This window comes from Chiloscyllium plagiosum, unplaced genomic scaffold (assembly GCF_037043375.1).
Source record: "Chiloscyllium plagiosum isolate Xiang-an unplaced genomic scaffold, Cpla_swu_hap1 HiC_scaffold_9, whole genome shotgun sequence".
Lineage (NCBI taxonomy): Eukaryota > Metazoa > Chordata > Chondrichthyes > Orectolobiformes > Hemiscylliidae > Chiloscyllium > Chiloscyllium plagiosum.
Genome location: NW_028270147.1, coordinates 96,734,385 through 96,759,355, shown reverse-complemented (window position 1 = coordinate 96,759,355; position 24,971 = coordinate 96,734,385). Strand labels below are relative to the sequence as shown.

Genomic DNA, 24,971 nt, shown 5'->3' with positions numbered 1-24,971 from the left:
AGTGCTAACCACTGTGCGACCGTGCCGCCCACGATATCCAGAGCTAGGGGTCACAGTCTGAAGGTACAGGGTAAATGATTTTGGACAGAGATGAGATAAAATTTCCTCACCCAGAGAGCAGTGAGCCTGTGGAACTCTTTGCCCAAAATGTTGAATGTTTTCAAGAAGTTAGATATAATGCTAAAGGGATCAACGAGCATGGGAGAAAGTAGGAACAGGGGACTGAGTTGGATGATCAGCCATGATCATATTGAATGGGGGGGGTCAGGCTCGAAGGGCCAAATGGCCTACTCTTGCTCTTTTTTTTATTCATTCGTGGGACAAGGGTGTTTCTGGCTCGGCAGCATTTATTGCCCATTCCTAATTTCGATGTATTAGGGTATCCACATTTCATTGTACCTGAAGAATTTCTTTTCCAAAATATATACTTTATTCAAGACATTTGTAAAAATGCATTACAAAACATCTCAGCTTGAAGATGACAGAACTTGCAATAAAATCCAACTTGTCTCCAGACAACATGACCCACTCAACACAATTGCAATAGCCTTCGTATTGAGACAATACATTAAACATCAGGTATCCAGCCCAAGGGAAACTGGAATCATAGAAGCTATAATTGATATAATATATTTCCTACACATTCCACCTTTAGATGTCTCAATACGATTGTAAAAAAAAAATACTTCATTTATCAATTTGCAAAATGTATTACAAAACAATTGGACTTGAATTCAACTCATCCCCACTGCATGTTCCACTGAATGTTTTTACAAGTTTGTTCTAAGTTTTATGGAAGGTTTTTCATCTTGAGGCAAGGTGGTCACGTAGCTGACAGGGCCAACACACCCTCCTAGACCTTGTCACTGTTTGGCAATGAGTTCCAAAGACTCACGACTGCTGAGAGAAGCAATTCCTCCTCATCTCAGACTTAAATTGGTGCCACTTTATTCTGAGACTAGGTCTGGTTCTGGACTCTCCCATGAGGGGAAATATCCTGTCAGCCTTAACCCTGTCATTCCAACCGGAACTCTATCAACAAACACATCAAGTTAGACCCCATCTACCAGCCCCTGAGAAAAGGAACAGGAACTGACTTCACCACAGGAAATGACAAAACCACAAGAAATGACATCACCAACCCAAAGAAACCCAAACATATATATAGAAAGCAAGAATTATCAGCAGTGCTTCACCTGAGGCCCACTGAGGATATTACCTAGTAGGGTAACGAAACATCTGGAAATACACCTTCCATCTCAGCGAGCAAACGTACATCCAAAATCTTACATGTTTCATGAGATCACTTCTCATTCCTCTAAGCTACAGTGAGTAGACCCCCCAACCCATTTAGCCTTTACTCATAAGACAATCCCTCATAACTGGGAATCATCCTAGTGAACCTTCTCTGATCTGCCTCCATGGAAATAATACGTTTTCTGAAATAAGGGGGCAAAAACTGCTCTAGAATATTCCACATGTGGTCTCACCTTGTCCAGTGGCAGTAAGATTGCCCTGTTCTTATACTCCAACTCCCTTGGAATAAGGGCTAATATTCCAGGTTACTCAATGACATCATGAGCCATGCTCACAATGGATAGCCCCTACCTCCAGGTAACTAGGTTTGTAATACACCTGGAATCTCCAACACAGCAGGTACATAAGAGTGTCCCAGGATGTCAGAGAGCTGGCAGCTGCCAGAATAGTGGGCACATACCTCCCCGAAATGGTGTCAGCGATCACACAGATCACCTGGACATAAATGGAATGAAACGAGACCCCGTCCTGTGGATAAATTCAGCAGTGTTGTCATACAGCACTTTCAGTGCCATGTGTGTACAGTCAAAGGCACTCTGCACCTGGGGGAATCCCAGTTGTGTTCCTGAATCCTACTGCCTGGACAACAGCATTGGCTACGTCCTATTGGGGGGGAACAGGGAGAAAATGCATTGGACACTATCCCAATGCATTTGTGGCACACACAACTGAGGAATTCCACACACGTCACCCTTTGCCCCCTGGAAAGAGGCCGTTGCAGAGAAGTTCAGAGCGGCTGCTACCTTCGGTAGCCGTTTTCCATTGCCCATCTGTCTCCTTGAACCCCCCACCCCACCTCTAAGCTGAGCTCAGAGGGTTCTGCTTGTTCCCATGGCACCTCTCCTGACTCACTTTGAGAGATCTGAGATTCCTGGACAGCATTTTGCTCTTGCTCTGCAGAGAGAGAGAGAAAGAGAGTTACAAATCTGAACAACGTGTTGGAGGAAGAATCGCAACTTTCTGAAGGTGAGGCGAGGCAGCTACACTCCTACTGACAAAGACATCGCTTACTGATTTCTACCAGAGACAGAAGCTCCCTCTGGCCTGTAGCACAGTGTCTCAGGATACCAGGGCTAATTGCATTGGTATCACTCTATGTTGAGCTCCTGTCTCTGACAGTGTATGCTCTGTCAATGTTCACATCCATGTGGATTGTCCACACAACCACTTAACAACAACACAGACAGAGCCATGAGAAATACAGACAGAGAGAGAGAGAGACAAAGACACAGACACACACAGCACAGAGACCAAAAGAGAGATGGGGAAAAGATCTGAAAAATGAAACAGCAACAAAGAGAGAGAGGGGGGGAGAGAGACAGACATGAAGCGAGAGAGACTGTCGGAAGCACAAAGACAGAGAGAGAGAGACTGACAGAAACACAGAGACTGACAGAAACACAGAGAAAGAAACTGATAGAGAGACCCAGACACTGATAGAACTGCATAGAAACAGATCGCGACAGCAGGATATACACTGAAACGTATATCAAGACACTAACAGAAAGAGAGACCCTGACAGAGCTGGTGGACCCCATTGTGGTTCCCAGTGACCATGCCTGCAGTAAATGTTGGTTGCTGGAAAAGAACTCCAGCTCAGAATTGATGAGCTGCAGTCTGAGCTTCAAACATTGAGACTCATCAGAAAGGGGGAGAGTTACCTGGATGCTGTGTTTCAGGAGACAGTCACACTCCTTTGGTTAACTAACTTAAATTCAGCCAGTGGTCAGGGACAGGAGGGTGTGGCTGTATGTGAGGCAGGTAGAGGGATCCAGGAGGTAGAGCTACAGGACCCTCAGCCCCTGTCCTTGTCCAACAGGTTCAAGAGTTTTGCTCCCTGTGAAGATGGGAATGGGGACTGCAGGGAGGATGAGCCGACTGACCACAGCACTGTGGTTCAGGGAACCATTTGAGTGAGGGGACGAGAAGAGAAATATTGTTGTAATTGGGGGTGTAGTATAGTTCAAGGCAGAGACACTGTTCTCTGTGACCAGGATCGAGAGTCCCAAAGGTTGTGTTGTTTCCCTGGTGTTCGGGTTCGGGATATCTCATGTGGGCTGCAGAGGAACTTGGAGTGGGAGGGTAAAGATCCAGTGATCATGGTCCACATAGATAATGGTCCAATGACATAGATAAAACTAGGGCAGAGGGTCTGCTAAGGCAGAATGAACAGCTTGGAACTAAATTAAAAAGCAGAACTAAAAAAGTAATAATCTCTGGATTACTACCTGAGCCACGAGCTAATTGGCACAGGGCCAATAAGATTAAACAGGTAACAGTCAATAAGATTAAGCAGGTGTGGCTCAAAGTTTGGTGTGGGAGAAATGGGTTTGATTTCATGGGACATTGGCACCAGTACTGGGGAAGAAGGGAACTGTTTGGATGGGATGGTCTTCATTTGAATCGTGCTGGGATCAGAATCCTGGCGAATAGCATAACCATGGCTGTAGACAGGGCTTTAAATGAAATATGGGATGGGGGGAGGGTTCAGTTATACAGGAAATTAGAAAACCTAAATTAAAGAAGGAGCTAAGAGTGTAGAACTCAGGAGAGGTTATTAAAATCTCCAGCACAGACGCAAATGGGGGTAGAGTGTATGGAAAGGGTTAGCAATCAAACTTCAAGCTCACTGGGCAAACTAATAACAATGAGAAGAGGGGCAGTTAATACAGGATTGAAGGTGTTATATCTGAATGCATGCAGTATAAGGAATGAAGTAAATGGGTTTGTGGTGCAGATCATAATTGGCAGGTATGATGTGGTGGGTATCATGGAGACAAGGCTGCAAGGGGATCAGGATTGGGAGCTGAATATTCAAGGATATACATCCTATCAAAAAGATAGGCAGCAGGGGTGGGGTTGTCTTATTGGTAAGAAAAAGTTTAAATTAATAGTAAGAAATGATGTTGGGTCAGATAGTGTAGAATCTGTGTGGGCAGAATTGAGGAACTGCAGAGGTTTAAAAAAAATCTATAGTTGGGGTTATGTACAGGCCTCCAAATAGTAGTCAGAAGCTGGGGCGCAAGATACAACAGGAGATCAAAAAGATGTGTAGGCAAGACAAAGTCAGTGATCATGGAGGATTTCAATATGCAGGTGGACTGGGAAAATCAGGTTGGTAGTGGATTGCAAGAAAAGGAATTTGTGGAATGTCTACGAGATTGCATTTTGGAGAAACCTGTGGTGGAACCCACTAAGGAACAGCCAGTACTGGATTTAGTGTTGTGCGATGAGGCAGACTTGACAAGGGAGCTTACAGTGAAGGAACCCTTAGGACGCAGTGATCATAATATGATTGAATTCATTCTGCAGTTTGAGAGGGAGAAAGAATCAGAGGTAACGGTACTACAGGTAAATAAAGTTAAATTCAGAGGCATGAGGGAGGAGCTGGGTAGAATTGACTGGGAGAGGAGCCGAGCAGGAAAGACAGAGGAACAGCAATGGCAGGAGTTTCTGGGAGTAATTCAGGAGACACAGCAGAGATTCATCGCGAGGAAAAGGAAGCATGGTACAGGGAGGATGAGGCAACCCTGGCTGACTGGGGAAGTCTGGGACAGCATAAAAGCAAAAGAGAATGCATTTAATGTGGAAAAGGGCAGTGGGAAACCAGAGGATTGGGAAGCTTACAAAGACCAACAGAGGGCAACAAAAAAAGAAATAAGGAGGGAAAAGATTAAATATGAGGACAAGCTAGCCTGTAATATAATGGAAGACTGTAAGAATTTATTTAGATGTGTAAAGAGCAGATGAGAGGCGGAAGTGGACTTTGGAACCCTGGGAAAATGATGCTGGGGAGATAACAGTGGGAAACAAGGAAATGGCTGAGGAACTGAATAATTACTTTGCGTCAGTCTTCACAGTAGAAGACACAAGTAATGTCCAAAAAATTCAAGAGAATGAGGAGGCAGAGCTGAGTATGGTGGCCGTCACCAAAGCAAATGTGCTAGAAAAAACTGAATGGGCCTGAAGGTGGATAAATGAACCTGGACCAGATGGACCACACCCCAGAATTCTAAGGGATAGAGATAGTGGAGGCAATATTGGTGATCTTTCAGAAATCGCTGGAGTCAGGAAGGGTCCCAGAGGACTGTAAAATCACTGTCATGACGGCTCTGTTTCAACAGGGAGTAGGGCAAAAGAGGGAAAATTACAGACCGATTAGCCTAACCTCGGTCGTGGGTAAGATCCTGGAATCCATTGTGAAGGATGAGGTTTCTGAATACTGGAAGTGTACAGTAAAGTAGTGCAAAGTCAGCATGGTTTCATTAAAAGGGGAGGAGATGCCTGACAAATCTTCTAGAATTTTTTAAGGAAGTAACAAGCAGGTTGGACCAATGGATGTTATCTACCCAGACTTCAAGAAGGTCTTTGTCAAGGAGCCGCACATGAGGCTACTGAGTAAGATAAGGGCCCATGGTGTTAGAGGGAAGATGCTAGCATGGCTAGAAGCTTGGCTGTCTGGTAAAAAGCAGAGAGTGAGGATAAAAGGGTCCTTCTCAGGATGGTAGCCGGTGACAAGTGGTGTTCCACAGGACTCAGTGTTGGAACCGCAACTTTTCACTTTATACATTAACGATCCAGATGAAGGAACTGAGGGCATTCTGGCTACGTTTGTAGATGATACAAAGATAGGTAGGGGGACAGGTAGCATTGAGGCAGCAGGATTTGGACAGGTTAGGAGAATGGGCAAAAAAGTGGCAGATCGAGTACAATGTGGGAAAGTGTGAGGTCATGCACTTTGGTAGGAAGAATAGAGGCATGGATTATTTTCGAAATGGGGAGAAAATTGAGAGGTCTGAAGTACAAAGAGACTTTGGAGTTCTAATCCAGGATTCACTCAAGGTAAACCTGCAGGTTGAGTCTGTAGTTAGGAAGACAAATGCAATGTTGGCATTTATTTTGAGAGGACTTGAATATATCGTAAGGACAGACTGACGGGCAGAGGGGGTGGGGTGGCCTTGTTGGTAAGGGACGATATTCAGTCCCTTGCGCGGGGGGACCGAGAGTCAGGGAATGTAGAGTCAGTGTGGATAGAGCTTCGAAATACTAAGGGTAAAAAGACCCTCTTGGGAGTCATCTACAGGCCCCCAAACAGTAGTCTGGATGTCGGATGTAAGTTGAATCAGGAGCTGAAATTGGCCTGTCGCAAAGATGTTACTACAGTTGTTATGGGGATTTTAACATGCAGGTAGACTGGGAGAATCAGGATGGTATTGGACCTCAAGAAAGAGACTTTGTGGAGTGCCTCAGAGATGGATTCTTAGAGCAGCTGGTGCTGGAGCCGACCAGGGAGAAGGCAATTCTGGATCTGGTATTGTGTAACGAACCAGAATTGGTCAGAGACCTCGAAGTGAAGGAGCCATTGGGAAGTAGTGACCATAATACATTAAGCTTCAATCTGCAATTTGAGAGAGAGAGGGTACAGTGGGAAGTGACAGTACTACTGTTGAATAAAGGGAACTATGGAGCTATGAGGGAGGAGTTGGCCAAAGTTCAATGGTGCAATACCTTAGCAGGGATGACCGTGGAGGAACAATGGCGGATATTTCTGTGTATAATGCAGAAGTTGCAGGATCAGTTCATTCCCAAAAGAAAGAAAGATCCCAGGAGGAGGCATGGGCAGCTGTGGCTGACGAGGGAAGTAAAGAAACATATAAAGTTAAAAGAGAAAAAGTATAACATAGCAAAGATAAGTGGGAAAACTGAGGACTGGGAAGCTTTTAAAGAGCAACAGAGGATTACTAAGAAGGAAATATGCAGAGGAAAAATGAGGTACTAAGGTAAACTGGCCAATAATATAAAGGAGGATAGTAAAAGCTTTTTTAAGTATGTGCAAGGCAAAAAAATGGTTAGGATTAAAATTGGGCCCTTGAAGACAGAAACAGGGGAATATATTACCGGGAACAAAGAAATGGCAGAAGAATTAAATGGGTACTTCAGATCTGTGTTCACTGGGGAAAACACAAGCAATCTCCGAGGTAACAGTGGCTGAAGGACCCGAACTTAAGGGAATTTATATTTGCCAGGATTTGGTGTTGGAGAGACTGTTAGGTCTGAAGGTTGATAAGTCTCCGGGGCCTGATGGTCTACATCCCAGTGTACTGAAGGAGGTGGCTCGGGAAATTGTGAATGCGTTGGTGATTATTTTCCAGAGTTCGATAGATTTGGGGTCGGTTCCTGAGGATTGGAGGGTGGCTAATGTTATACCACTTTTTAAGAAAGGTGGGAGAGAGAAAGCAGGAAATTATAGACCAGTTAGTCTGACCTCAGTGGTGGGAAAGATGCTGGAGTCTATTATAAAGGATGAAATTACGGCACACCTGGATAGTAGAAATAGGATAGGACAGAGTCAGCATGGATTTATAAAAGGGAAATCATGCTTGACTAATCTTCTTGAATTTTTTGAGGATGTAACTCTGAAGATGGACGAGGGAGATCCAGTAGATGTAGTGTACCTGGACTTTCAGAAAGCTTTTGATAAAGTCCCACACAGGAGGTTAGTGAGTAAAATTAGGGCGCATGGTGTTGAGGGCAAAGTACTAGATTGGATTGAAAATTGGTTGGCTGATAGGAAACAAAGGGTAGTGATAAACGGCTCCATTTCGGAATGGCAGGCAGTGACCAGTGGGGTACTGCAGGGATCCGTGCTGGGACCGCAGCTTTTTACAATATATGTTAATGATATAGAAGATGGTATCAGCAATAACATTAGCAAATTTGCTGACGATACAAAGCTGGGTGGCAGGGTGAAATGTGATGAGGATGTTAGGAGATTACAGGGTGACCTGGACAAGTTAGGTGAGTGGGCAGATGCATGGCAGATGCAGTTTAATGTGGATAAATGTATGGTTATCCACTTTGGTGGCAAGAACAGGAAGGCAGATTACTACCTCAATGGAATCAATTTAGGTAGAGGGGCAGTACAGAGAGATCTGGGTGTTCTTGTACATCAGTCAATGAAGGCAAGCATGCAGGTACAGCAGGTAGTGAAGAAGGCTAATAGCATGCTGGTCTTCATAACAAAAGGAATTGAGTATAGAAGCAAAGAGGTGCTTCTGCAGCTGTACAGGGCCCTGGTGAGACCACACCTGGAGTACTGTGTGCAGTTCTGGTCTCCAAATTTGAGGAAACACATTCTGGCTATTGAGGGAGTGCAGCGTAGGTTCACGAGGTCAATTCCTGGAATGGCGGGATTACCTTACACTGAAAGACTGAAGTGACTGGGCTTGTATACCCTTGAGTTTAGAAGACTGAGAGGGATCTGATTGAGACATATAAGATTATGAAAGGATTGGACACTCTGGCAGCAGGAAACATGTTTCCGCTGATGGGTGAGTGCCGAACCAGAGGACACAGCTTAAAAATACGTGGTAGACCATTTAGGACAGAGATGAGGAGAAACTTCTTCACCCAGAGAGTAGTAGCTGTGTGGAATGCTCTATGCCAGAGGGCAGTGGAGGCCAAGTCTCTAGATTCATTTAAGAAAGAGTTGGATAGAGCTCTCAAAGATAGTGGAATCAAGGGTTATGGAGATAAGGCAGGAAGAGGATACTGATTAGGAACGATCAGCCATGATCATATTGAATGACGGTGCAGGCTCAAAGGGCTGAATGGCCTACTCCTGCACCTATTGTCTATAAAAGCAGGGATGTACTTCTGAGGCTCTATCAGGCTCTGGTCAGACCACATTTGAAGTATTGTGTGCAATCTTGGGCCCCATATCTCAGCAAGGATGTACTGGCTCTGGACGGTGTTTAGAGGAGGTTCACGATAATTGACTCAGGAATGAAAAGCTTAACATATGAGCAATGTTTGAGGACTCTGGGTTTATAATAGATGAAGTTTAGAAGGTGAGAGAGAATCAAATTGAAACTTAAAGAAGACTGGACCAAGTAGATGTTGTGAAGATGTTTCCATTGGTAGGAGAGACTAGGGGCACAGCCTTCGAGCGAAGGGAAGACATTTTAGGATGGAGATAAAGAGAAACTTCTTCAGCCAAAGAGTGGTGAATCTATCTAATTCATTACCACAGAAGTCTGTGGAGGCCAGGTCATTAAGTATATTTAAGACTGAGATAGATAGGTTCTGAGTATCAAGGGGATCAAGGGTTATGGGGAGAAAGTGGGAGAATGGGGTTGAGAAACCTATCAGCCATGATTGTAAGGCGGAGCAGACTCGATGGGCTGAATGGCCTAATTTCTGCTCCTATGTCTAATGGTCTTATAGAAACAGCGAGAGAGAGAGTGTGACAGAAACACACAGAAAAAATCAAACTAAATCTGATCTTTCATTTCAAATTTATACCTGTTACTCTGCTAATTACAAAAGGTGCAAGAGGGAAACAAACAAATCTTATATATATATTGCTCGGCAATTACATTAAGCAACACCTTGAAAACATTCAGACAGTGACCAGAGAGAATCATTGGATTTATAAAGGGATCAGAGAGAATCAGCGTGGATTTATAAAGGGCAGCTGCTGACAACTGAACCTAACCAGGTACTTCTGTACTGGGAGGGCTGGGGACAAGTCCCATCTCCTCTAGACAGGTGTAAGTTGAGGTGGGTCAAAGTTGAGGTGGGTCAAATTGTGGCTCAGTCGCAGTATCCTTACCACCCCCCGGACCAGGAGCGCAGTATCTTTACCACCCCCCGGACCAGGAGGCCTGGGTTGAGGTCCCTGTGCCAGAGGTGTGTTATGACATCTTCTGATCAACATGTTCAGACATATCTTGCCAAGACCAGGAGGGCCCTCATGGCACAATGCCAGTGTCCTCCTCTGAGCCAGGAGGCCTGGGTTTAAGTCCCACCTGCTCCGGAGGGGTGTCATGACGTCTCTGAACAGGTTGATTTGGAAAATATCTATTCCAAACCAGGGACACTGGAAGGGAAGGTGGATGTTATTTCCACAGAGTCCCAGAGCTCAGTCCTTTGAAGTTCTGAAGCAGAGTCACAGTCCACTCAAAACATTAACATTATAAATAAGGTCCCTCCCTGATGTGCTGAGCCTTTATGTTCTTATTCCAAGCGGGAACCCTGCCTCCATAAAAGGCCAATCTGAGCAGAATTCCAAATTATGGCCGGCTCAGGACTGGGTCTCACCTGCAGTCTGGGTCTCATCCTTCTCCTGAGGAATCAGTAACTGGATCCCCTTGGACAGTGAGAACCGGAGTGTCGGGAACTCCTCTAGAAAACAGATGAGCCAACAGTGACTCAAAACGATAGCACAGTCACTAGAACCATCTCACATTAGAACATTTCACACTAGACTAAGGATTGTGACCAAGTGCTGACTCTGTCCAACTGTGTTTACATGATATCGCTGTGTACTAAAGGCCTAAACAATACAGGTTCACATTAAAATATATCTCCCTCAACGCCATCTCTTTCCCTCCCACTCTCACTGGAAACAAGGGAAACCAATCAGGTTCTCCGTGTTCCCAGCCTTCACGTACATTATTTTTGCATGACGTATAGAAGGTGGTTAAGAAGGCATTTAGAATGCTTGCCTTCATTGCTCAGATCTTTTGAATATATGAGTTGGGACGTCATGTTGAAGTTGTGCAGGACGGTGGTGAGGTCTCTTCTTGAATACTGTGTCCAGTTCTACTTGCCCAGTTATAGGATGGATATTATAAATCTGGAGAGGTTTCAGAAGAGACTTGCTGGAAATGGAGGGTTTGAATTTTTAGGATACACTGGGACCTTTTTCTCAGTGGAACATAGGAGGTTGAGAGGTGACCTTGTAGAGGTTTATAAAATCACGAGGTGTACAAATAAGGTGAACGGCAGGTCGATTTTCCTTAAGGTGGGGGATTTCAAGTCTAAGGGACATATATTTAAGGTGAAGGGAGAAAGATTTAGAAAAGACATGAGGGGCAATTGTTTTCACACAGATAGCAGTTCGTGTGTGGAATGAGCTTCCAGGAGAAGTGATGGATGTGGATGCAATTACAACGTATAAAAGACATTTCACCATCCAACATTGCCATCGGCTCTACCATGATGCTGACTCCATATAGAACATATAGAACATAGAACATAGAAGAATACAGCGCAGTACAGGCCCTTCGGCCCTCGATATTGCGCTGATCCAAGCCCACCTAACCTACACTAGCCCACTATCCTCCATATGCCTATCCAATGCCCGCTTAAATGCCCATAATGAGGGAGAGTCCACCACTGCTACTGGCAGGGCATTCCATGAACTCACGACTCGCTGAGTAAAGAATCTACCCCTAACATCTGTCCTATACCTACCCCCCCTTAATTTAAAGCTATGCCCCCTCGTAATAGCTGACTCCATACGTGGAAAAAGATTCTCACTGTCGACCCTATCTAAACCCCTAATCATCTTGTACACCTCTATCAAGTCACCCCTAAACCTTCTTTTCTCCAATGGAAACAACCCCAAGTGCCTCAGCCTTTCCTCATACGACCTTTCTACCATACCAGGCAACATCCTGGTAAACCTCCTCCGCACCAGTTCCAGTGCCTCCACATCCTTCCTATAGTATGGCGACCAAAACTGCACACAATACTCCAGATGCGGCCGCACTAGAGTCTTATACAACTGCAACAAGACCTCAGTACTCCGGAACTCAATTCCTCTACCAATAAAAGCCAGTACGCCATCTGCCTTCTTCACCGCACTATTTACCTGGGTGGCAACTTTCAAAGATCTGTGTACATGAATCTGCCCCGCTCAGCATTCTGATGGGAATGCTCCCTCCATGACATTCTGGTCCACTCCTCTTTCACCCCTAAAACCCCACCGTTCCCTATCCAGGAAGATGTAACAACTATCCTTTTGGGCCATCTCTCCATGCTGCCCAAGGCCCAGATGAGACTACAGTTTATGACTGATTGCAGCCCCGTGTTGTTCTGTTTTCTACACAGGATGAAAAGGCAACGTGGACTGGCCATGCAGAATGCCTCCATTCGGTTCTTAAAGCAGCACCTTGAACTTCTCATCATCTTCCAAAGTTGTTCTCCATCTTGCTTGCACTGACCTTCCTGTCTTTGGCGTGTGATGATGTTCCAGTGACCACTGAAGAATGGTGTTGTTATTGTTTCTCAGAGTCGGCATACCTTTAAGAGACACACTCATGGCATCGTCCCTAGATCACAGCAAGCAACCGGAGGACAGAAACGTCTCAGACTCCATCTTATCTTGGGTCACTTGAAGCATGGCACTCTACTGGAAGCATGCTGCTCTGTTGTAATGTTCCATGTTAGCCAAGACACCAATGTGTCTGAGGAATGCAATGTTTGTATATAAATCATTAGTTGTAACATGTCAGTTCCTATCTCCTTTCTTGCCTCTCTCAATAACATGGGGTAAACACCATCAGGCTTTGGGGGCTTATCCACTTTAATATCCTTCAAGAGACCCAATACCACTTCTCTCTTGATCTCAATACGCCCTGGCATATTAGCATGCTCCACACAAATCTCATTATCTTCCATGTTCTTCTCCTGGGTGAATACCAACACATAGTACTCAGTTAGGACTTCCCTTACATCCTCTGCCTCCAAGCACAAGTTCCCTCCTTTATCCTTGAGTGGCCCTACCATTTCCCAAGTTATCCTTTTTTTTTAACATATGTATCGAAAATGTAATGTGTGTACTTTCACCACACACCTGTAATGTCTGCATTTTCGCACAAAGGGTGGTGAGTGCCTAGAACGCGTTGCCAGAGGAGGTGGCGGAAGCAGATACAATAGCAGCATTTAAGAAGCACCGGGAGGAATGCATGAATATTAAGGGAATCGAGGGATATGAATCCTGTAAGTGAAGACAGTTTTAGTATGGAAGGGCAATATGTGTTCACGCAGGCTTGGAGGGCCGAAGGGCTGTTCCTGTGCTGTATTGTTTCTTGTTCTTTGTTGGATTCTTCAATACCATAATATCCATAGTCTCTCATACCATAGCATATGGATCAGAAGACATAACAAGATAACAAGCATTGCCACCTGAAGTAAAATAAGCTGTTGGAGGCAAACCCACATCAGTGAGACACTTCAGTCTTTTTGACTCAACCTCAGATCAGAATCCATTGCAAAATACAGCAGTTTCTGATGTTTCTGTTGTTCCATTTATAACATTCCCAAATATATCTTATGTTTCTTTATTTCTGCTACTCCTATCTCCTTTTGTAGTACTCCATCATTGGTTTGAACTTGAAAGGATTCAGAAAAGATTTACAAGGAGGTTGCCAGGGTTGGAGGGTTTGAGCTATAGAGAGAGGCTGAATAGGCTGGGGCTATTTTCCCTGGAATGTCAGAGGATGAGGGGTGATCTTATGGAGGTTCCTATATTCATGAAGGGCTTGGATAGGATAAACAGATAACATCTTTCTCCCTGGGCTAGGGGAAGTCCAGAACTAGAGGGCATAGGTTTAAGGTGAGAGGGGAAATATTTAAAAGGGAACCTAAGGGGCAACTTTTTCACACAGAGGGTGGTGCGTATATGGAATGAGCTGCCAGAGGAATGATAGAGGCTAATGCAATTACAACATTTAAAAGGCATCTGGATGGGTATATGAATAAAAAGGGTTTAGAGAGATATGGGCCAAGTGCTGGGAAAAGGGACTAGATTAGGTTAGGATATCTGGTCGGCCTGGATGAGTTGGACCAAAGTGTACATGCTGTACATCTCTGTGACTCTATTTAGTACCAGCTCTGCCTCCCCTTTGAGACTTGTGAAAATTGGTACAGCAAACTATTAGGAAGACAGGAAGACAGACGACAAAATGGCTGCTTATGCAAGGACAGCAGAGTACAGGAATAAAGAGGGTGGGGTCCACTACGGATGTACCAGCTTTTTATGAGAGAACATCTGGAGTGCTGTGTTGAGTTTGACCCTAGAGGAGAAAATGTGCAGTGGAGACACAGCAGTGAATGCTCACTATATTGGCCACTGAGGTGAGGGTCTCCTCCCTATGGTGACACAGGCTGCGTAAAAGAGGACTCTCTGAAGGGGCGAGGGATGAGAGGTGATCATACAGAAACCTACAAGGCTGTGAAACAGAGGGTAGACACAGCGACCGTTTCCATTGGTCAGGAGAGTCCAAAACACGGGGCGAGGGGGATGATCACTTCAGAGACTGAGATGAGGGGAACTCTCTTCACTCAGAAGGTTGTGAATCACCCAGAGGGTCACAGATGCCCCATCACTGAATCTGTGTAAGGCTGAGGGAGACAGAGCATTTGTCACAAAACCAAAGGACACGACGAGTGATCTCGAAAGTGGAGGTAGGTCTCAAGATTACTCATGACTGCACTGAATGAGTGTACTCAATGGGCTAAATGGTCTACACCTGTTCCTATTTGATCTGACCATTAGCCACAGGTAGGCTATTCAGCCCATCAAGTCTGCTCAACCATTGAATGAGATCGTCTGATCTGATCACCCCCAACTCCACTTTCCTGCCTTTTCCCCATAACCTTTGATTCCTTCCTGATTAAAGATCTATCTCAGCCTTGAACATACTTTATGACCCAGCCTCGACAGCCCTCTGTGGTGAAGAATTTTACAGATTCACTACCATCTGATCACTTTCTTCTCATCTCTACCTTAAACAAATGACCCCTTATTCTCAGATGATGTCCTCTGGTCCGAGATTCTCCCACAAGGAGAAACAACCTTTTCACATCTACTCTCTCAAATCCTGCAAGAATCCTCTATGTTTAAATTAGGTCTCCTCTCATTCTTCTAAATTCCATTGAATACAAGCCCAACCTACTCAATCTCTCCTCATAAGGCAGTCCCTCTTTACCCGGTATTATTAAAGTCAACCTTCAATTGCCTCCGACACCATCTTCTCTCACATAAAGGCCGTAAAACTGTTTCCAGTATTCCAGCTGTGGTCTGAGTAATACAGTTTTTAAGCAAAACCTCCCTTCTTTAAATAAAGGCCAACATTTTATCTGCCGTCCCTATTCCATGTTGAATTTGTATGCTCGCCTTTTTATGATTCATATACAAGGACGCTCAAACCCTTCTGTTCCATAGTTTTCTGCAGTCTTTCCCCATGTAAATAACATTCAACACTTCTATTGTTCTGGCCAAAGTGCATAACCTCACTCCTTCCCATATTATATTCCATTTGCCAAGTTTTTGCTCAGTCGCTTAACCTGCCAAATATCCCTCTTTGCATCATCCTCACCACTTGCCTTCCCACCTATTTTTTTGTGTCATCCACAAATTAGGTGATTATACATTCACTTCCCTCATCCAAATCACTGTATATTGTAAATAATTGAAGCCTCAGCACTGATCCCAGCGGTACTCCACTAGTTACGGGTTGCCATCCTGAAATTGTCCATTACTTTCCCTCGGACCTTTTCTCCAGTGATATTTGTTGGATGTTTCCCCATTTGCCCCTTGATTCTTGAGCTGCTCCAAGTCTGGTACATCAATCACTTTTCCCAGTTCTGAAGAAAGGTCATAGATTTCCAAATGTTTCTATATTTTAACACTGTCCCATCAAACACTTCCAGGACTGGTACAGCATCAGGTTAAATACAGAGTAAAGCTTCCTCTATACTGTCCCCAACAAACACTCCTAGGACATATACAGCATGGGATTCGAAACAGAGTAAAGGTTTCTTTACACTTTCTCCATCAAATACTTGAAGGACAGAGACAGCACGGGGTTAGATACAGAGGAAAGCTGCCTTTACAATGTCCTCATCAAACATTCCCAAAACATGTACAGCATAGGATTTGATACAATGTAAAGCTCTCTCTACAATGTCCTCATCAAACACTGCCAGGTCGGGGATAGCATGGGGTTAAATACAGAGTAAACCTCTCTCTACATTGTCTCCATCAAATACTTCCAGGGCCAGGGACAGCATGGGGTTAGATACAGAGTAAAGCTCCCTTTACATTGTCCCCATCAAACACACCCAGGACAGGGACAGCATGGGGGGGTTCAATACAAAGTAAACCTTCCTCTACATTGACGCCATCGACACTCAGATAGGAGTGTCAGTCTATGACTTTTCAAGCTCCACATGACTCTTTTATTTGACCCTGTGACTGACAATGGAATGGTGCCAGCCAAAGGCTTTGTGTCAAATGATTACAGTCAAAAAACAAAGCAGAGCCTCCTGGCCCAGTTTCATGGCAGGCAGACGGTGGGGTGTGCAAGGGGGTTGCAGAATGAGGTGACGTAGAATGGAAGGTAGACTAATACATTTTTCAGCCACTGAGTCAGAAAAAGAAAACAGAATGACTGAGGTGCAAACTAATTTCAATGATTCAGTTCAAACTGATTTAATCTTTGCCATTCATTCTTGGGGTGATGCTGACCTGAAGTATACTGAGGCACCAAGTCACTCAGCATATATTGAAGAGATGGATAGAGATAATTTGGAGATGAGGACTCCTTCTTCCATGGAGGCCTAGGTTTCCCAAATATCCTCCAAGCATTCATTACACAGAATCTGTGACAAGGACAGACAGAGAAAGAGAGAGATGAAGATGTCTATCTCTGACGAAAACATTCGGGAGTCTATCACTCCCCCTCTCACATACCCTTTACAAGTACCGGATATTTTCAAAAATCCTGGAATTCCCTCCCTAATGGCATTGTGTGTCAACCCACGTCAGGTAGACTTGCAGCGGTTCAAGGAGGCAGCTCACCACCACCTTCTCAAAGGCAACTAGGTATGGGCAATAAATGGTGGCCCAGCCAGCGACCCCCGCATCCCACAAAATGAATAATAAAACTAAAACATGGCTCAGCACTTCCAAAGTGTCCTGAAGGTTACATGTTCAAACTTCACTGGGACTCATAATGCAGACAGGTGAGTACTGAAGGAGTGCTGCACTGTCAGATTGGTCACCTTAAGAAGATAATTGAAAAAACACAGCAGGCCAGGCAGCATCCGAGGTGCAGGAGAATCGACGTTTCGGACACAAGCCTGCTGTGTTTTTCCAGCACCACATTTTTTCAACTCTGGTCTCCAGCATCTGCAGTCCTCACTTTGTCCCACTTTAAGAAGATAGCCTAGCCACTGGCTTTTTCTTATTTTTCCAGATGTGTTCCAGATGCAATTTAATTGGTCAGATGACCAGGCTCAAAGCAAAACACACTCTTTCCCTCTAGTTAAAATACAAACAAAAGAAAGAAGAACTGCAATAACTTAACTCTATTGGAAAAAAACTTCACAGAATAATAGATTATTTCACTGCTAAACAGCAACCATCCCATAGAGACATCCCATAAACACACTCTCTTGGTAAAAACAAATTCAGTAAAATAGATGATCTCACATGGAATTCTGGAAGCAGGAAGAGAACCCCAGCTTGTAGAGGAATAAAAGCTTCCACAGCCAGCTTCAAGCAACTATTGAAAGTTAACTGTCTCTCTCAACCCACCGGGCTTGCTGGGATGGCCAAAATTAATTATGGAGCACATTCCCTTGGACATTTTTACAAACATGGTGCACCACACAACAGGCCATTTTTATAAGACATGGCAGCCCTACTTGAGTTATTTGGAAACAGATTTGTTAGTTATCTTAACTCGGGCATTTGTTTAACCAGGATGGTTAGATTTGTCAAGCCCTGGGCCCTGGAGGGGGCCTCCTGAGTTAATACGGGTATATATACAATGCTCCCGTTCCTCTGTTTGGGAGCTTTGCGCTGAGCATAGCTGTTCTGTATTCTGCATTTTTTTTTGCTTTTCTTTCTTTTTTTGGTGTTGCTTTGCACAGTGTTAGGGTTTGTTTTGTATTAGAGGGTAGGTTAACAGTTAGGAGACAGTAATTGTATTGTTTTTGTGTTTGTTTTCTTTTTATTATACTGATATTTGTTATTGATTGTATTTTTCAATAATTTTATATGTTTGTAAAGTTAAACAAAATTTGCTAATAAATATATTTACAAAAAAACTATCTCTCTCACTTAGAGGAGGCATGTGGCTGGCATTCGGCTGCCATTTCAAATGCCATGTAGCATGAAGACCTGTGCTGAGAGCTGCCCAAATGCCAATTCCAAGGAGTTTTTTTTTTTAAAATGGGTTATGGGCAAGGCCAGCATTTGTTGCCCGCCCCTAGTTGCCACTGAACTGTGGCCTTGCTGGGCCATATCCAGAGCAGAGTTTGGAGTCAACAGCATGGCTGTGGGTCTGGACTCTCACAGAGGCCAGACCGCATAAAAAGTTCCCTTTCCTCAGGGAAGGAAATCAAAGCAAGTCAATGCTGCAATCATCACGATCACCATCGTTGAGATTGGCTTCCAATTTCAGATTCATGCACTCAACTGGAATTCCGTCAGGTGCGAAGGTGGGATTTGAACCCATATGCCCAGAGCAATACCAAGTGCAGTGATATTGGCCCTGGTGCCAGCATCGCACTGGCACTCTCCAGTGGATCCAGTGTTGCTGTTGTTATGGACCAGACCAGATCCTCTCCAAATATATTAAGAAGGTAGCCTAGACCTGAACCTTTACTTATTTGAAAGTGCTGTGTCCCAGATGCAGAACGTCTGGTCTACTACTTGATGTTAAGCAAAACAATTTATTTAAACACGATAGTTAAAATACAAAAACAAAAATAAGGAATTTAGAGTAACAACTCCATTGGTAAATTTATCAGAATGGTAGATTCAGGAACTATTACTAATTAACAGTTCCACTTCGTAACATCCCATAAATACACCCCTTGGCAAAAAGGCAAATACAAAAACAGATTGTCTCACGTATAATCCAGCAGCAGCAGAGAGAGGGAGAAAAAATATCAAGTGAAAACTCAGAGAGAGTAGCAGTCAGGAGACATTTACTGCAGCTTCTGCCCTGTTAAGACACCAACAGCAACTGCTTAAAGCTAAGCCTAAAATACTAAAAAAATCTAAAATTTCTGGCCCTTGAGTCTGGTCACACCCATCCAGGTTGATTCTATTGGTCCATCTTAAAAAAAAACACCCCAAGGCCTCGCAAGCTGTTTATGTGACCACAGACTGCTGGACGCCTCTTGTTCAATCTCTCTCTTAAAAGCAATCAGGACAAAATACACCTCGTAAAGCCATTGCATCATCACACTGTGAGACCCTTCTTGCGGTGAGAGAACTGACCTTCTCCAGAAGTAAAGCAGAGGGAGGATGATAGTCATCCGTGCTTGGTGGAACAGATCCGGCTCCAGTTTGCCATGGCGGCTGCTCATAATGACTCTGTCTTTCTCATAGTCTGTGATATTCACCTTCCCGGAAAGAAAACGCCAACGTCACACACAAGACATGGTTTCCATCAGGTGCCTCAGACCTCAAAGGGTGCTCCATCCCCTTGACCAACCAACCCCATTGGATTCCCAAAAGGATCCCGTCTGGGGATGAAGGGCGCCAGATATGAAATACTCACAGGGAAAAACAAGAGAACCATGACGAACAAAGGGAGTTATATAAAGCATTAAATGAGGCTTATAAAGTTTCCAAAGAAAGCTGGAAGCCTGAGGATTGGGATAATTTTAGAATTGAACAAAGCAGGACAAAGAAACTGATAAAGAAAAGGAGAACAATGTATACTTAATAAAATGAAAGATTGCATAGATGAGGAACGGCAGCTGTAAAGATAGATTGGAGAAGTCGGGACTGTCTTTCTTGGAGAAGAGAAGGCTGAGAGGAGATGTGATTGAGGAATTCAAAATCAGGAGGGGTCTGGATAGAGTAAACAGGGAGAAAATGTTCCCACTCATGGAAGGATTGAGAGCGAGAGGACACAGATTGAAAGTAATCAGGAAAAGGGACAAAAAAGTGAGATGAGGAAAAACATTTTCAGCCAGTGAGTGGTTAAGGTGTGGAATGCACTGCCTGAGAGTGTGGTGGAGGCAGCTTCAATTGAAACATTCCGAAGGGAATGAGACTGTTATTTGAAAAGGAACAATGTGCAGGGTGACAGGGAGAAGGCAGGAGAATGACACTCATTCAGACAGCCAGGCCAGACAGGTTGGGCAGAATGGCCTCCATGTGCACTATAACAATTGCTTGAAATTTCACATTATTTTATGCCACGAACTTGCACTCAATTAGGGTGATCCGGTAGGAGGTGAGGGAACAGTGGGTCCCATGATTTTGGTGCTAGCCCTGGCTCGGGGGGGGGGGGGGTGGTGTATGATGGGACTGAATGATGGAGCAGGCTCAATGGTCTGTCTGAAGGTGCTGACCCTCACAGTGATGAAGGAGGCAGGCCCCTGTGAACGCGGTCTCAGCGTTCACAGAATTCCTACTGTGTGGAAAAAGGCCCTTCAGCCCAAGTCCACACCAATCCAACCCCATTATTCTATACCCGTGACCTAACCTAAACATCCTTGAACACTTTGGGGCAATTTAGCACGGCCAATCCACCTGACCTGCACATCTTTGGACTTTGGGAGGAAACTGGAGCACTCAGAGCAAACTCATGCAGACACGGGGAGAATATGCTAACTCCACACAGTCGCCCGAGGCTGGAATCGAAGCCGGGTCCCTGGCGCTGTGAGACAGCTATGTTAACCAGTGAGCCACCATGCCACCCTAAGTTAATAAGCTGAGACAGCAGCAAGGCCCTTCAGCCCAGGCTGACGGTGCTTACCCTGAGCCTCGGCAGCGTGTCCGCGTGCAGAAAGAGTCTGATGATCATTTCCACTTTTGCCCTGAGCAACCCTTCGTAAATCTCATCGTGCAGTCCCACTCGAGCCATGACGATTGCAGCTTCTGCCCGTTTCACATAGCTGAGAAAGCAGAGACATGGAACAGAGTAACCAGCACTGAAACAAATCATTTTCAAGCACAGCTTCATTCTGTAGCTAACCCCATGCTGTCCCTATCCTGGGAGTGTTTGATGGGGAAAGTGCAGAGGGAGCTTTACTCTGTGTTTAACCCCAGATTGTCCCTGTCCTGCGAGTGTTTGATAGGTACCGTACAGAGAGAGCTTTACTCTGTGTCTAACTCCCTGTCTCCATCAAAAACTCCCATGACAATGTAGAGGAACTTTATCCTGTGGCGACCTGTAGGGGTCCATGTTGGGACTACACCTATTCACGTTGTACATTAACGGTGTAGACAAAGGAACTGAGGCTCTTGTTCCTCAGTTTCCAGATGACACATGGAAGGACAGGTGTTGAAGAAGGCGGGGAAGATGTTGAAGGACTTGGATAGGCTCAGAGAATGGGCAGATGAAATATAATGCGGGAACGTGCGAGGTTATGCAATTTGGTAGGAAGAGTAGAGGCAGAGATTGGTTTATAAACTGGGAAAGGCTTTGGATATCTGACATACAAAGGATTCAAGGTTAAATTTAGGTTCGGTTGGTATTTAGGAAGGTAAACTCAATGTTAGTATTCACTGCAATACAGCTAGAACACAGGGGCAGAGATGTACTGCTGAAGCTGTACGTTGCTCTGGTTGGACTATATTTAGAATATGATGAATAGTTTTGGGCCCTTTATCTAAGGTAGGATGGGCGGTCATTGGAGGGAAAAGGTTTACAGGAATGATCCCAGGGATGAAAAGCTTGTCATATGAGGAGTGGTTGAGGACTCTGGGTCTGCACTCAATGGAGTTTATAAGGATGAGGGGGGATCTGATTGAAACTGACTGAATGCTGAGAGGCCTGGATAGGGTGGGCGTAGAGAAAGTGTTTCCACTAGTAGGAGAGACTCAGACCCAAGGGCACAGCCTCAGAATGAAGGGACAACCTTTCGAGCTGAGATGAGGAGAAATGCCTCAGTCCAAGGGTGGTTAATCTGTGGAGCTCATTGCTGGACAGGGCTGTAGAGGCCAAATCATGGAGTGTATTTAAGTCAGAACTAATTATGTTCTTGATTAGTAAGGGGATCAAAGTTACAGGGAGAATGGAGTTGAGAAACAAATTACCACGATCAAATGGCGGACCAGACTTGATGGGCTCATTCTGCTCCTGTAACTTATGGTCTTATGGGTCATTGTAGAGGAAGCTTTACTGTGTATCTAATCTTGTGCTGTAGCTGTCCTGGAAGTATTTGAGGGGAGCAGTGTTAGAAGTCAGTCATCTCTGCTCCAGGACAACTCTGCAGGAGTTCCTCAGGGTAGTGTCCTTAGATTAGATTAGATTAGATTACTTTCAGTGTGGAAACAGGCCCTTCGGCCCAACAAGTCCACACCGACCCACCGAAGCGCAACCCACCCATACCCCTACATTTACCCCTTGCCTAACACTACAGGCAATTTAGCATGGCCAATTCACCTGACCTGCACATCTTTGGACTGTGGGAGGAAACCGGAGCACCCGGAGGAAACCCACGCAGACACGGGGAGAACGTGCAAACTCCACACAGTCAGTCGCCTGAGTCGGGAATTGAACCCCAGGTCTCTGGCGCTGTGAGGCAGCAGTGCTAACCACTGTGCCACCATGCCGCCCATCCCAACCATCTTCAACTGCTTCATCAATGACCTTCCCTCCATCATTGGTAGAAGTGAGGATGTTCGCCAATGATTGTACAATGTTCAGCAATATTACAACACCACAGATATTGAAGCTGTCCACCTTCTCATGCAACAAAATCTGAACAATATCCAGGCTCGGGCTGACAAGTGGCAAGTAACATTCGCACAACACAAGTGTTAGGCAATGATCATGTCCAATAAAAGATAATCTAATCAACACCCCTTGATATTCAATGCTGTTACCATCACTAAATCACCCACTACTAACTTCCTGGGGATTACCATTGACCAGAAACTCAGTTGGGCTCACCACATAAATGCATTGGCTGCAAGAGAAAGTGAGTGGCTAGGAATACTGTGGCAAGTAATTCACCTCCTGACTCCCCAAAGCCTGTCCACAAAGCACAAGCCAGGAGTGTGACAGAATCCTCCCCAGTTGCCTGAATGAGTGCAGCTCAGCAACACTCAAGAAGCTCAACACCATCCAGACAAATCAGCCACTTGATTGGCACCACATCCACAAACATCCACTCTCTCTACCATCAATGCTCAGTAGCAGCAGTACATACTATTTACAAGATGCACTGCAGAAACTCACCAAAGATCTATAGACAGCACTTTCCAAACTCACAACCACTTCCAAGGACAAGGGTAGCAGATACATGGGAACACCACCCCCCTTGCGAGTCTCCCTCCAAGCAACTCATCATCCTGAGATGGAAATTCATCACTATGTCTTCACTATTGCTGGGCCAAATTCCTGGAATTCTCTGTCTAAGGGAATTGTGGGTCTACCTACAGCACATGGACTGCAGCGATTCAAGAAGGCAGCTCACCCCACCTTCTCAAGGGGCAACTAGGGACAGGCAGTAAATTATTCAGCACCGTGCACAAACATGCACCAATATTAAGCATTCATCCCTCCACCTTCACCCAGTGGACATCATCACCAGGCAAGCAGTTATCCAGATGCCCACTCTTGCAACCACTTACTGCTCGATCTCCATGCAGAAGTGCAAATCATTGACCAGGTAGTTGACGATGAGCTGTCGATTGAACATCATTCGCCTTTTCAAGTGGGGGGTGTCAGAATCGTCCACATAATCGGCCCCTCGGAGAACGAAGGAGCTGCCCTGGGATGGCACCCTGGTCATGGTACGAGATGCCAAGTTGTCTGGAAATAGCAGAGCGAGAAAGGTGTTAGCAGGATGGAGGGGATCAGCTCATTACAAGGTTACACTCACCTTCACATTCCCCATGCAAGGTCTCCATCCTTTCTCTCCTCGGGGAGTTGCCCTCTTCCCTGAACTGACTTTGCTTAATAGTTGAGGGCAGTGTTCAGGAGGGGGCACGAAGGAGACAGTGCCTAGGGACTTCAGAAATGTGGAGGGGCTGGAGAATCTAGGACAGGGCTCCTCAAAGTGGTGGGGGAATCAAAGGGAGCTTTGATAGACGTGGTCAAAATCTTGGGGGGGGGGGTTTCAACAGAGTCAATGCCAGTGGGAGGGTCAGTACACAGACAGGAACACAGATTTTAAATTACTGCCCAAAACCAGAGAGGAGAATTTCTTTGATGCAATGAAGATGGCTGAAGTGGGCAGTGACAGTTGTGGAATCATACAAAGTTAAAAATCTCACAACACCAGGTATAAGCACTTGCTTCGGAGTGCTGCTCCTTCATCAGGTGATTGTGGAGAATAAGACACAGAAATTATAGCAAACGTTTACAGTGTAATGTAACTGAAATTATATATTGAAAAAGACCACGATTGTTTGTTAAGTCTTTCAGCTTTTAGAATGACCTCGTAATGAGCTGAATGTTGGTTTCAGTTCTTTCATATGTAAATCGCAAAACGTTTTAAAAAAAGTTACATTCTCAAGTGCACTTTAACAATTGGTGTCATGTCGGCTCAGATAAGGTATTGAAGGTGTTAATTCCCTGTGAGGCTGTCTGTGCCACAATGGTCAGACTGATTCTCATCTAAAAATAGATTTACAGAATCTTACATGGATTCATGTAGTTTTTGAGCAAAGTAAAATGGAATTCTGCAAGTACAAATTCACCCCACAAACCTATATGTGTATTTGTGCATGTTTGTTTGTGTGTTGGGGGGGGGGGGGGGGGGTTATGAGTGTCTGTGAGAGGGTATGTCTATATATGTGAGTCTGACTGTGAAGGGATTTAAGTCTGTGAGAGGGTGTGTGTGGGTATGAGAGAGTGTCTGTGTGTGTGTGTGAATGT

General features: G+C 44.9%; 1 protein-coding gene across 1 annotated transcript; it reads right to left on the bottom strand.

Annotated features, from left to right (window-relative positions):
• Window positions 1–2,056: 2,056 nt before the first annotated feature.
• Window positions 2,057–23,883, bottom strand: rgsl1 (regulator of G protein signaling like 1). Its single transcript, XM_043699945.2, has 6 exons — window positions 23,723–23,883; window positions 20,898–21,036; window positions 19,406–19,530; window positions 16,640–16,773; window positions 10,420–10,503; window positions 2,057–2,211 (listed from the first exon to the last, which is right to left on the bottom strand). Exons 1-6 carry the CDS (start codon window positions 23,881–23,883, stop codon window positions 2,057–2,059), a joined length of 798 nt encoding a protein of 265 aa, XP_043555880.2.
• Window positions 23,884–24,971: the final 1,088 nt, after the last annotated feature.